This window comes from Gymnoscopelus microlampas (assembly GCF_963454915.1).
Source record: "Gymnoscopelus microlampas genome assembly, chromosome: 9".
NCBI classification, from domain to species: Eukaryota; Metazoa; Chordata; class Actinopteri; order Myctophiformes; family Myctophidae; genus Gymnoscopelus; species Gymnoscopelus microlampas.
The window spans coordinates 8,143,051-8,157,618 of NC_139946.1; the positions used below are offsets into that span (position 1 = coordinate 8,143,051).

General features: G+C 42.3%; 1 protein-coding gene across 1 annotated transcript in view; it reads left to right on the top strand.

Moving 5' to 3' along the window:
• LOC311051804 (glypican-5-like) overlaps positions 1 to 14,568 on the top strand; it is a 67,586-nt gene that overhangs the window by 34,522 nt on the left and 18,496 nt on the right. Inside the window, exon 9 of the mRNA XM_084066454.1 lies at positions 1,819 to 1,960. Coding sequence (XP_083922580.1) covers positions 1,819 to 1,960 — 142 coding nt within the window. The remainder of the gene's footprint in view (positions 1 to 1,818; positions 1,961 to 14,568) is intronic.

The following is a 14,568-nucleotide window of genomic DNA, read 5'->3' on the forward strand; positions in this document are numbered from 1 at the left end:
GCTCACTCGCTGGTGGGTGTGGCCTAAACTGTGATTGAGTGGTGACAGGACCAGGAGTCCTTTTATCCGCGTGCCAACCCGAAATTAGATTGAACAATTGATATCGTTGCTGTCTGGCAGAAAGCTCTCATCTCCACATTTTAACTTTAATGCCCTACTTCATCGTCATACCACGGCGTCACCCAAAAGCATCCAAAGTAGCAGATCCACAAGCTCGAAAATCTGAGCTCGTAGATCTGCTACTTTTGATACTTTTGAAATTTGAATCCTGTAAAGTAACAGTTTTGGACATATGAGCTTTCCACCCGACAGAGACAATATACGGGATATATATCCACCCCATTCGGATGCTATCAATGCATTGAATGGGACATTATTACCTTTCATCAGACCATTGAATGGGCGAAGTAGTCGACATACTGACCTACCCGCGATTTATCAGACCATTCATTGGGTGTTATCAAGACATACTGACCTACCAGCTCCTGATTACGCCCAATGAATGGTCTGATAAATCACGGGTAGGTCAGTGTATCGCCTACTCGTCGCCTACTCGCCCATTCAATGGTCTGATAAAACGTGATAATCTCCCATTCAATGCATTGATAGCATTCGAAGCCGGTGATATATCAGCAAAATTGGAAGAGCTGCGTACTAAACGGACTGACTGATTGATTGATTGATTGATTGATTGATTGATTGACTGACTGACTGACTGAATGAAACGCATGTACACAATGTTTGAGATAAACATACTGGACAAAATGACAACACAAGAAGCCCAAGAGCTCATTATCTCCATTGTGGTCCTCTAAATCACGTGATCCTGCATCCACGACTACAACAGCAGTGTAGATTCATACAAAGACCTCAATTAGCATCGACCTGTGTGTGTCTGTGTCTCTCTCTCTGTGTGTGTGTGTGTGTGTGTGTGTGTGTGTGTGTGTGTGTGTGTGTGTGTGTGTGTGTGTGTGTGTGTGTGTGTGTGTGTGTGTGTGTGTGTGTGTGTGTGTGTGTGTGTGTGTGGGGGGGGGCGTACGCCCATGTGTGTGTTTGCGAGGGCGAGCGCGTATGTGCTTAGTGATTGATTATACACATTCCACACTACATGTTATCTATAATACATGTGTCCTGTGTGGGTGGGTGGGCGGGTGGAGGGGGTGCTTGTGCCTGCGTTTGCCTTAAATACGATATCATGATATCATGAACCATGCAGACCTCTCAGGTCATCTGGGAAAGGTCTGCTTTCTGTTCCTAAAAACACAAATAAACGTGGGGAAGCAGCATTTAGTTTTTATGCACCACATATCTCTCAGAAAACTGCTCTAATAAACAGAAAATACATTTTTAGGTAGGTGTCAAAATCTCAGCCAATCAGGAGCAAGTACCCATTTTTAAGCTTCATTTTTATAGTGTTCCAGTTCCAATTTTGCCTGCTCATTTCTTAGTGTCATCACTTCCAATTTCACTTGTTTAATCTGTATCCTGATTGGGTTCTCTATCCTGATTGGATAAAATTGGAAATGAAACTGAAACTGAAACGAAAATGCATTTTCTGTTTAATAGAGCTGGAGAGACAAGGAGACTCCTTTTACTGAACAAACACTCTATAGCAATGAGTACTATCAGAATATAGAGCTATTTAACACTTATTTTAACCAAAGAAAATCACTTACCCTACCTTTAAGTTTATGCATTGTGTGTGTGTGTGTGTGTGTGTGTGTGTGTGTGTGTGTGTGTGTGTGTGTGTGTGTGTGTGTGTGTGTGTGCGTGTGCGTGTGCGTGTGCGTGTGCGTGCGTGTGTGTGTGTGTGTGTAGGAATTGCATGCAGAGCTGGGCTGGGAAGACATGGTCAGACAGAACAAGGAGGAAGAGGAGGGAGGGAGTGGACAGAGAGAGATTGGCAGCGGAGATGACTGTGATGATGAAGATGGCTGTGAAGGATCTGGAGGAATGGATGGTAAGTCTACCACACACACACACACGCGCATGCGCACGCACACGCACACACACACACACACACACACACACACACACACACACACACACACACACACACACACACACACACACACACTGTATGTGGATTGACAGAATAAACTGTTGTGCAAATGAGATTCAGATTCACACTCACTCATGCATGCATGTACGCATGCACCACAGTGACCACACACACACACACACACACACACACACACACACACACACACACACACACACACACACACACACACACACACACACACACACACACACACACACACACACACACACACACACACACACACACACGTCAGTATCTTGGTTGACATCAACACAAACACACAGCCTCAACTCCTTGGCATGATGGAGGTTTTAAATTGCGGCGGAGCCTCCTTCTATCTCATGGAAATACCCACAGGACGAACAGTTCTGACAGATGACTCTCTCTCTTTATCTCTCTTTCCCTCGTTCTCTCCTTTCATCCTGTTTTCTCTTTCGCTCACAAACTCTTCTCTTCTCTTCTCTTCTCTTCTCTTCATCCCTCCCCACCCTCCTTCATCTCAGTGTTTTAGCTGAGAGCAGCAGTTCGTTCCTCACTCGGTTGGAATGAATGATGCAGTAACAACTACAGTACTGTAGGTCACACTGCAAACACAAATGGAGTCATTTATGTACTTATTCATTTATCTCTGGACTTGTTCTTCCTTCTTGTACTAATACATTATACGTGGGTCTCACAGGGAGATCTGGGGACCCCTAGGGGCCTTAAAGTGACCAAAAAACATACAAATAGATAATATTTCCTCTGCCATTTAATTTACTAATTAGGAAATCCATTCGACCAAATGTCTGATTTAAAGCCTGAAGGCCTGAAAATGTGGAGATATCCCACGGCGAATATTTCAATTGTGCATTTAAAATAATGAATGCGTCTAAACAAAAAAACTCTTTCATCATTCTCAGTAGCCGGGGTACATGGATATAGCTCCACGCATTCTTCCCAATTAAGCTGTAAAAGTAGGATAGGAAATACATAGGTCTTCCTGAAGTATCCTGGTCTGATAGGAAATAGGTCTTCCTGAAGTATCCTGGTCTGTCCATGTCCTTCACACAAGCATGAATGGAAGCTATTAGCTTGTGACTGCCAACGCTAATTCAAACACCATCGTACAACAAAAATAGCTGCTCTACAATCTCAATAGAGTAGAGAACCAAAGTCCTGTTGTCACTCGCTAATCCCCTGGGTCAGTTTTTCTCTATAATAACATTGGGTCATCTTAGAATCATCTCATATAAGAATTGTGGTCCAAAAATAAACAAATTGTCCCGGCGCTATTGTCAGGGAGGTGGTTCTGTATTGTTTACGATAGTCAGTCACACTCATATTTGATACAATCTGTTTCTGTTGAAAATGTAATTAATTCAGCGGCGGTAACATTAGCTTTAGCATTAGTTTTCTCACCGTCAGTTGATTCATATCCATATGAGTCAAGCCGCCGGGCTCATCTGTTTATTTTTGGAACACATATGCCGCGGTATTAAACTAAACTCGTCTATATGGGAATTCAGAATGGGGGAGAAAAAAACGTGACCCAGGTAGGATGCGTAAAGTACCTCAGACTTCGGTGCTCTATGCTTGTAGATCTGCTATTTTCATCACGTGACACCGGCGTACAATGAAGTATAAATGAATGAATTAATATGGGCCTAGTCTTTTTTTAAGATGCCAGTAAAGACTTACTTTGGTTAGAATAAGTGTGAAATAGCTCTATATTCTGATAGTACCCATTGTTATAGAGTGTTTGTTCAGTAAAAGGAGTCTCCATGTCTCTCTAGCTCTTTATTAAACAGAAAATGTATTTTCTGTGCTCTCTCCTGATTGGCTTAAATCTTGTCACCTACAGTACCTGAAAATGTATTTATATTCTGTTTACTAAAGAGCTGGAGAGACCCCTGTGACCAAACAAACGCTCTGTAGCAATGATTACTATCAGAATATAGTACTTTAACCTTTTATCAAAAAATAAAAATAATAATAATAATCACTTACCCTACCTTTAAGTATAACCTAGCCTAGGGAGGTCAGAGCGTCCTAAAGGGGTACTTCCGTAGTTCTACTCTCTTGTATATAGCTTAACCACTTAACCTATATATACTTGATGCCCAGAATAGGGATGCTAGGGTTCATGTGTTAAAGCCCCACAGCAGCATATCCAGCAATCAGCATCTATATTTAGCTGGAAAAACATATATGTTGATTGTCTGCGCCATACAGTGCCTTGGCAACACATGATGTCATAACTTTCCATGATCCCGTTTGCTTGTGACTGTAGTTTCCATAGTGTATAGTCAGTGTTCGGTGACCTGCTGTATACCGTGTTGTTGGTCAATCACTTTCCAGCTCAAGTTGATTTTTGTAAACAGGAGAGCAGAGAGGCGGTTAGCGCTCTCCTAAACCTGGGCGAGACCACAAAGTCAAGCATTTTTTTATTCGAATTATGTCAAAAGTATCCATTGAATTAACCCATTAAGACCTGAGGCTGATTCTACAAATGCCTTCTAAACCAGTAGTTCTTCCACTTTTTCATAATCCAACATTTGCTGTAAGCTTGTACATCTGCTATTTTTGAATAGCCAACGCAACAATCTAAAATGACACAGCCGCTTTTCCCGGTTTCAATGAGTTAGAAATCAGCAGAACGGCACCGGGGTTACATCGTGATTGATTTGTTTACCGCTGCAAAACTCCACACAATGTACTACAACCTCAGCCTGACCCGTGACTAAGAGGTTTTTGGTCGCAAAAACATCATCACATGATGTTGCTGTGGTGGTGTCCATCAGTGGAGGCACATAGTTATGTAATAGAGGTCAACCATCGCTGATCACTACCAGGCTCGCTATCAGCACTCGTTATGCTAACGATTATCATGCAGTGTGCATCATCTCCACATAGTCAAAAACCTCAGTGTTCATTGAACTCTGAGAATGTTACAGATTGTAACCAATTTGGAACCGTAATAAGGGTCCGTTTTTGGTTGCATTCGTACACTCGGGAGTTTGAAATGGACACATTAACACTGAGGATTTTACTGTGTATAAGGAGGTAATGCAGAAAGCTACTTTGTTTGTTTGCTTCAGGTGTAATAGCATTAAGCCTAGCAGAGCTTTGCTGCATAACAGTGAAGGCAGTGGAGGCACAAATTAATCTTCCGGATTATTCTCACAAACACAAGATTTTAACATGAGCTTTACTCTGAGTCACATAGAATCAGAACCAGAACCAATCGGCTTTATTGTCACATCACAAGTTTACAGGTGTAAAGATCGCTGGGTGAAATGATTCTTTCTTTGTCTGTGTCTCAAACAGTCATTCCTTATCGCTTTGCGTGACTTTTTTGTGATTGTTTTTTGTGTTATCAATACTGCATGAATGCAGCCTGGGTGTTCATGAATGGATTTAAGGAAGTGGACTAGAGAGTCAGTGTTGGCCGTTTGTTTTGTTTGTTTGTAGCACTGGTCTCTCTTCTTTTCCTCATTGCTCCTCTTCCTCTCTTCAGGAATTCGACCAGATTAAACTGATCGATTTTCTCTCCTCTAACTGACACAATCTCTGCTCGCCCCCTTCAATCTGTCTGTGTCCCAAGACATGTCCACGTCCTATAATGTCAATAATGTAAATGTAATCACAGCGCGTCTTCTCGTCTCTTCTCTTCTCTTCTCTTCTCTTCTCTTCTCTTCTCCATACTGAAAGGCATGTTGTCTTACCCACAATGCACCGTGGCCCATTGAGGAGTGATTTGTATCTCCTGTGAGAGTGCAAGGTGCATTTTTGTGTTTGTGTGAGTGTGAATGTGTACTTGCAAGCAAGGGCCTCTCAGTCCCAGTAACCATGGTTACCAGGTGGTCTCACATCCCAAGGGATGGGATTTAATGACGAGGAAAGAACAGGGGTGGGCTTGAGGGGGAGGGGGGGGGGGGGGCAACTGTCCCTATTTGGCAAATGGTGGATTTTGCATGTGTTGCATACTCCCACGTACACAGTTTTATATCTCCATTCCAATACAGTGCAACATGATTCATTCCAACCCACTGACGATGGGAGCTGATGGGCAAAGTGAGACATGCAGAGTGCTATTAATGCATTCGAGATCCATACAAAAAAACTCAATACATCAAGAACACAATACATTAACCCATTTAAACCGGGAACGCATCTCTGTTTTTAGATTTCTTTGGCTATTCAAAAATAGCAGGTCCACAAGCTCAAGCTACGAGCTTGTACATCTGCTATATTTGTTTTATCGTGAAAATGCGTTCAAATCTTTGAATACATGTATTTTTAAAGTGAACATTTTTAACTAAATCTTTGCTTCTGGGGTATTCTACAAATGTCATCTAAATCCTAACAGTTAAAAAAAAAAAAAGTATGTTGCTATAATATCAGTGGTTGTCAAACCTTTTTCATGTCAAGGACCCACAAAATGTATTTGTCCGCGGACCCCCCCCCCCCATCTCAAAATATGTTGTTCCAGGGACCCCCAGAAGCAAATATTTGAGTTAAAAAGACACATTTTCACGCTTGTTTTCCAAAAATAGCCAAAAAATAGCAGATATACAAGCTCATAGCGCGGCACTCGGTGCCGCGCTATGAGCTTGTATATCTGCTATTTTTTAAATAGCCAAAGACGTCTAAAAATGACACGCAGATGCGTTCCCGGTCTTAATGGGTTAAAAATGTTCAGCTCACCCCATGTTCAATGTGTTAGTTATGCTCTCACCACGGTCTGTTCTGTCCTCTCTTTCATCTCTGTTCTGCTCTCCTGGACACAGCTCTGCTTCCCTGGGGTCAGATTTACAGCCCACACTGTGAAATCCTCAATGGTTATTTAACTCTGAGACTGTATAAATGGTTCAATTTGTGCACTCTCAGAGTCACATTAACACTAACGATTTTACCGTGTCCATATTTCACCATATAAGAGGATTCCACTCCAGTTTCAGTCCTGCATTAATGGTTTGCCTTATAAAAATAGTTTCTATATTGAACTATAGTTAACATTCACTATTGTTTATGTATCTAAACTGGTCGGAAAAGAGAAGAGTGTATTCCACACCTACAGTACACTCTGCAGTACGCCTCATCGATGAATGGGTCCTTATAGAATGAATTTGTAAAAGTACCATATCCATTCTTTAGGAAAGTGTGAATGTTCCAGTGTACTGCTGGTATACAACAAGCCTCATTTGGATGTAAATGCACAAACGTTCTATGGATCCGTCCAGTCCCCCCCTTTAGGCTGTTAATTTGAAACGTCAGCCTGTGTAACTTATTCAATTAATTAAAAAGCTGTGTTGTTCCTTTTCTACTTCTTTGTGGCGTATTTCCATGTTACAGGCATCAAATAGTCTACTGTGTGTGTGTGTGTGTGCTGTAGAAGAAATAAATGGTGAATTAAGCGTGTTCATCCCTCACTCAACTGAAACGTTTACTCGCTGAAATCATGTTTTTGCTTTGTTCACCGTTCAATGTTCACTCTCCCAAAGAGGAGAAGAGTGAGAGGAGGAGAAGAAGGAGAAGAAGAGGCGGCGGGGTAGGGAGGGATGAGCGGGGTGAGACAACAGTGGGGGGTGTAGAGATAATATGTAAAAGAAAAGGAAATGACAGGGCTCACATACTGTGTGAGCACGCGCGCGCGCGTGTGTGTGTGTGTGTGCGCACATGTTTATTATCTTTATGCAAGAGTGTACGTGCGTGCGTGTGCATGCGCAGCATGTGGCGGTGGTTAATAAACAGTATAGAGCGTCTATGATAGATCCCTTGGGGGGGAGATGGTCCTCATTAAAGTATTACACATTCACTTTGCTGCGCGCCGCCGTAGCTATGCAGGCCGCGTGTTGGCGGGGAGCCTCGGCGCGCTGGCTCTGGTTAGACACGCCCACAGGGAGATGGAAGAATTGATCTCCTACACGAGAATGTCACAGGATAGCTTGTGAATAACTAAGTACACGGCCCACTCCCCTGCTCTCCCACGTTATTAAGTCACATAAGACACGTCTGTCTGGCCGTCTGTCTCTGCAGCTGTCTGTCTGTCTGTCTGTCTGCCTGCCTGCCTGCCTGCATTCTTAGGTATGAATGAACGTGATTGTGTTTCTGTGCCTTACCCACCAAGGTACTTTTGCAACGGTGTCATAACAGAGACATTATGCAACCAAAAACCAAAAGCGTAGTGAATAATTATGGGAGCAAAATGAATCTCGACCACAGTAACCTCAATCTAAAGTATTTAGTCATTAGTGGAAAACTGAACTTTGGGGTTCTCTTAACTACCTGTGCGTGTGCATGTATGTGTGTATGTGTGTGTGCGTGCGTGCGTGCGTGCGTGCGTGCGTGTGTGTGTGTGTGTGTGTGTGTGCGTGTGTGTGCGTGTGTGGGGGTTATTCCAGTATTTTAAATGAGCATTCTCATGCCACACGCCTGATGGGTGAAGACACCTATTGGCTCACATTTTACACAGGGTCTTTAACCCTCTGCTGCATTCAACTGTTCACACTCACACAATAAAATCTGACGTGTTAATTTGACTCTGATTTAATTCGGCTAATTTGTATAAACATTGACCCATAAGGGTCAATGTTTATACTCTTAAGTATCAAACTAACAGTACAGTAATATAGCCTCTGAGCTCTCTTCACTGTACTGCATCCCTCCTCCATAGATTTTATAATTCCACACTGGAGGCTCTGCTTGACCTTCATCTCCATGACCTTGGGTTGATGCTGCCCCACTGCAAAGCAAGCCAACAGTAGAGCCTACAGTCCTCATTCTACCCATTATTATTCATATCTCAGACTGGTATGTCACACCACAGTTCACGTCTTGCCTCATTAGCTTGCCTACTAATAATAGCTGGAGAGCCTGGATGAAGATTTTACACTTGCCTGGGTTGCTAGAGATGGCAATTTTAATGCTACATACTGTAGATAATCCTATATACCACAATGCTGCCCTCAATTCTTTGCCTTCTACTCCTAAAAAGAACAAGGCCAATATGAAACATTTTATTTCTATGGTCTAAAGCAGTGGTTTTCAAACGTTTTCATGTCAAGGACCCCCATATTGACACTTATTAGCCCGCGGACCCCCATTTGGAAAGATAAGCCAGGGACCCCCATAAGAGAAGATTTTTACGGCTCTAGCTGTGATTCTCAATCATTGTAATTCAAGGACCCCCCCCAGTTTAACATGCATTAGGCTACGGACCCCCATTTACTGGTATGTCTATATCTAGTAAAATAGTAAAATAAATGTTAATTTAACTCTGAGAGTGTACAAATGTAACCAAATCGACCCGTTAGGGTCCATTTGGTTCCATTCGTACACTCTCAGAGTTACAGACCCAGGGTCAGTTTGGTTCCTAACTATCCATCATTTAGCTGGGGACCCCCTGGAACTCCCTCAAGTACCCCTGGGGGTCCCCGGACCCCACTTTGAGAACCAATGGTCTAAAGTAGACCATTGGTTCCCAAACGGTGTGCACACTGGTGTAACGTGAGACGAGTTCAGGTGTGCCTTGGGATTTTGTGACCACCACACATTATTATTGCATTATAAACAACTATACAAAACCATATGAATAGACCACCGAAGTCCTGACGTCACTCGTTCATCCCCAGGTTCGTAAAGTAATTTCTCTATGGAGAATAACATTGGGTCATCATAGAATCGTCTCATATAAGAATTGTGGTCCAAAAATAAACAAACTGTCTCGGCGATATTGTCAGGGAGGTGGTTCTGTATCGTTTATGATAGTCAATCACTTATATTTGATACAGTCTGTTTCTGGCGAAAATGTAACTAATTCGGCGGAAGTAACATTATCGTTTTCTCACCGTCAGTTGATGCTTCATATCCATAAGAGTAAAACCGCCGGGGTCACTTGTTTATTTTTGGAACACAGTTCTTATTTGACGCGATATTAAAGACGTCTATGGGATTCAGAATGGGGGTGGAAAACCGCGAACCAGGTAGACAAGCCAAGGATGTGTAAATGACGTCAGACTTCGGTGGTCTATTCTTCTTATTTCTGCTTTTTTTTTTGCTATTGTGTGTCAGAACTTTGTTCTGATATACTAATTTCCCGAAACAGAGGCAAATTCTATACCATAATTTTTTTTAAATCCCTTTCAACCTGGCCTCCATATGTTAGGCATAAATCATACAAAAACAGTAGATCTACAAGCTCACAACGCTGCCACGCTTTGAGAGATTATGCAGCGACTATTTGAGCTATTTTTGGAAAATGTGTCAAAGTATGATATAGGGCTTAAGTGGTTAACTTTATTTGGCATTATCAAATCAAAACAAACGTTTGCAGAGCGATAAGAATGATAACAGACATCTACGTAGGTGGTGGTGTGCCTCTTTCGCCTCTAGCTGCGCGTTGGCTCCCACAGTCAGTTTGCTCGCTGCCAGATCCGGGTGCCTGACGCAGTGCCCTACCAGCTCTCTGCTGTGTCTGAGACTTCCTAATTGAAGGAAATTCCTTTAAAAAATAATACATAACATACTAAAATACTAAAACACCACTAATAAAATCATAGTCCGTTCATAAAGAGACAAAAAATAGTGCACAGCAAGGAGTCCTCAGCAGCATATAGGAGAAAGTATAGAGGATATATTGCACTTATAGGGGATATTGCACTTATTTAAGGTTCACAAGTCTGATGGCTTGGGGAAAGAAACTCATGCAAAATCTGGCTGTTCTGCACCGCCATGCTGCGGAACCTTTTGCCAGAGGGCAACAGAGTGAACAGTCCATGATGTGGGGGTGGGTGGGTACTGGGTAGGGTCTGTCATGATGTTCTGGGCCCTATAGTCAGACAACGGTTGTGAGCAATGTCCTCGATGGAAGGCAGTGAAGTCCCTATGATCTTCTCTGCTGTCCTCACCACTCTCTGAGTCCGATGCATTGCAGCTTCCAAACCAGGCAGCATCAGAGACACTTCCATTGCCAGTTACAGCAAATATACATGTGAACATCAGTAGCTTCCCCAGTAATTACATTTAGGGCAGGCAAGATTTTTTTTTAAACCCCCCCCCCCCCTCGAAAATCGGCGATCGAAAACCGGCGAAAGTAGACGTTTTCAAGATGTTTTGGCCATTATCTCTGGAACGGAAGGTCCAATCTGCTCAGTTCAAAGCTTGTTGGATGCGTGACTTTGAGGACATTAAGCACGCAATGACACATTTTCGGGTTATTTGGGTTTTCTAGGGGAGGCGAGATCTTAGTTGGGCAGGCGCCTGTCCTGCCTCTACAGTGGGTACGCCACTGGTGAACATTGATGGCACTGTGGCAAAGACACGTTGACAACTAAAGCCTCGGTTATACTTAGTTGCGTGCCGGTGCCATGCTCAGTGAATAGCAGATCTACAAGCTCACAACGCGTCACGAATGTGGCGCGTTGTGAGCTTGTATATCTGCTATTCACGGCATGCAACATCAGTGTGCAACTAAGTATAAATCAGGCTTTAATCTCCTCAAAATACAAGGTTATACAGTACATTCCAAGGACGAAGCAACTCACAAGTGCACTATATGGTCACATGCCTATCCTTGCTGCCTCTGTCTTACCCTTGTCATGGAATTCCGGATCAATCAGCAATCGATAAGGCACATAGGAGTCGAGACAATATTCTAGGTGGAGGTGGTTATGCTTTTTGTACATGATATCATGGTCAGAAGTACATTAACACTCAGGTCAGTGGTACGGTAGTTCTGCCTCGAGCACAGGGCAGAGGTCATAGTCATACAGTAGCTGCTTCAAGGACAAACTGAACCATAACGAGATAGGCTGTACCAAAACAATAGCTATTAGGCCCAGTGGAGACATCTAAGCTCTCACAAGCTGTCAACTATCATAATGTATTGTAGAAGCACATATAAGGGATGGTATGACACAAAGGTTAGATATAAGCAGCCATATAGCTTCTTCCTCACCTTCTTTCACGAATTCTTTGTTTTGTTTTTGTCGGTTGTTTTCGTCTAGTTTCTTATTTCTTTCCACTTCCTTTCCTTTTGTAAATCATCCTTTGTCTCTTATCCGTCTCTCTGTCTGTTTAGAAACAGAGTCTGATAAATGTTCGCTGAGGGCATAATCTACTTGCTCCTTGTAACTTTACTCTATGCATAGTGTGTGTGTGCACACGCGTGTGCGCGTGTGTGCGTGCGTGTATGTGTTGCCTCCCCGGGGAACGTGGGCCAAGGTAATGAAATTCTCATTACTGATTCAGCTGGAAATGCCGGGATACGCTTACACGCCTACTCACACCCGGCACCTTGTACAGACGCTCGTCAAGGTCACCTCACATCTACACATCATTTGTGTACGTGCGTGTCTGTGTGTGTGTGTGTGTGTGTGTGTGTGTGTGTGTGTGTGTGTGTGTGTGTGTGTGTGTGTGTGTGTGTGTGTGTGTGTCCATTGTATACATACAAACTGAGTAGCAACAAGAGTGGGTGTAATGACAGTTCTGTACGCCACAGGCATCTGACATGAAATACCGTCATTAACGCTCTCTCTCTCTCTCTCACACACACACACACACACACACACACACACACACACACACACACACACACACACACACACACACACACACACACACACACACACTGCTTTTACCTCTGAAATCAAAGCATAGCTGACATAACTCCCTTCTACATAGATTTTGTCGAAACACACACACACACACACACACACACACACACGCGCGCACACATTCACACAAATATTTGAACCACTTGACATGTGCATATATTACCTTCTGAGGCAAGACAGTTTCTGCTTCTGCTTTAGCCAGGTTGATCAAAGTGTAGACAACATCCTTCTCTGACACACACACTCTGTGTTTATGGACCACACACACACACACACACACACACACACACACACACACACACACACACACACACACACACACACACACACACACACACACACACACACACACACACACACACACACACACACACACACACACACACACAGGAGCTATTGTTTCACAAGATGTTATGTTATCTGGTATATTTTGTGTCAGGTGACAGATCCGTAGGAATGTATGAATGTCAATTAAATATTAATATGCTGAGTTATGTTTTGTTATTTAACCACACGTTAACCCTATAGCGTCCCTATTCTTGGGGCCAACATTCGGTAAAATAGCTGATCTACAAGCTCACGACGTATCACAGATCAGCTATTTTCACAGAAGAGATTTGGTGTAGAGGGAAAAATGGAGTATAAGTTTGATAAGTGGTTAAAACTAGGATGGCACATAAAGGTTAGAAGACATTTGATATCTTAACCCATTAAGACCTGAGACCGATTCTAAAAATGTCTTCTACATTTTTCCGTTTTCTGAAATAACGTATGTTGCTATATCAGTGGTTTTCAAACTTTTCCTGCCAAGGACCCCCAAAATGATATGTATTTGGCTGTGGACCCCCATCTCAAAATATTTTGTTCCAGGGACCCCCAGAAGCAAAGATTTGAGATTTTAAAAATGTTTGCTTAAAAAATATATATATTCAATCAATGATTTGCACATCACATTTTCATGATTTTTCAAAAATAGCAGCTCTACAAGCTCATATATGAGGTTGTACTATATATCTGCTATTTTTGAATAGCCAAAGTATTTCCCGGTTTCAATAGGTTACTGTTTTGGCAAATTTGTTATCATGTCATACTGTGTGTGACTTGGCTTAAATTTTGTGTGCCGCATCAAAGATTGAGATTCGCAGGTTTTTAATGTTGCTTACATGTGTATCATTTTTGTACGGTAAACATTTTCACGATGTTTATCATCAATTCACTCGTTATTTACTCCTTACAAGAATCCATCAATGAAGCGTCATGATACACAGCATCCTAAGTTTTAATTTCTCAATGTGTAACTCGTAACTGTAACGTTTGTAATCTTTCACTAACATTTAGGATTCTACTGTGAGTCAGCTTTGAGTCTCTTCACCAACAGGTCCTACCTGCTCAACTAGAGGGTGAAGGAAATAGAAACCCAGCTTGTTCACAATGACATTAGTTATTGTCATCTAACATTAGTTCCTAAACGGCCTTGGGCAAATTCAAAACCCTCAAAGAAATATATATTTGAACCACTTTCAACCTGGTGTCCCTTGTTTTGGGGATGTCGTTATTAAAATGAGAATTTGTGAAAGTAATTAGTGAAAGTGCAAACTTTTTATTTGGCATTAGTAAATCAAAATAAACTCACAAAAGTTATAATACTTGCTATAGAGGCTATTTTGCATGCATGTGAATACAGGTGTGCCTTGAGAGTTTGATCTATTAGAGAGAGAGAGACGAGAGAGAGAGAGGTTTTATATGGCCAACAAATCTACAAATTATGAAATCCAGAATGTTGACGGATTTGTTTCCATGACGTCCATGACCTCTGTCTGTAGAGTCATTTTCATACCTTGTTTAACAGTTATCTTGAAGGCAACATAAATGGTAGTGTGTTGTTAGTACGTCAGTGCCATTAAAGCACATACATTAGTTTTTCCA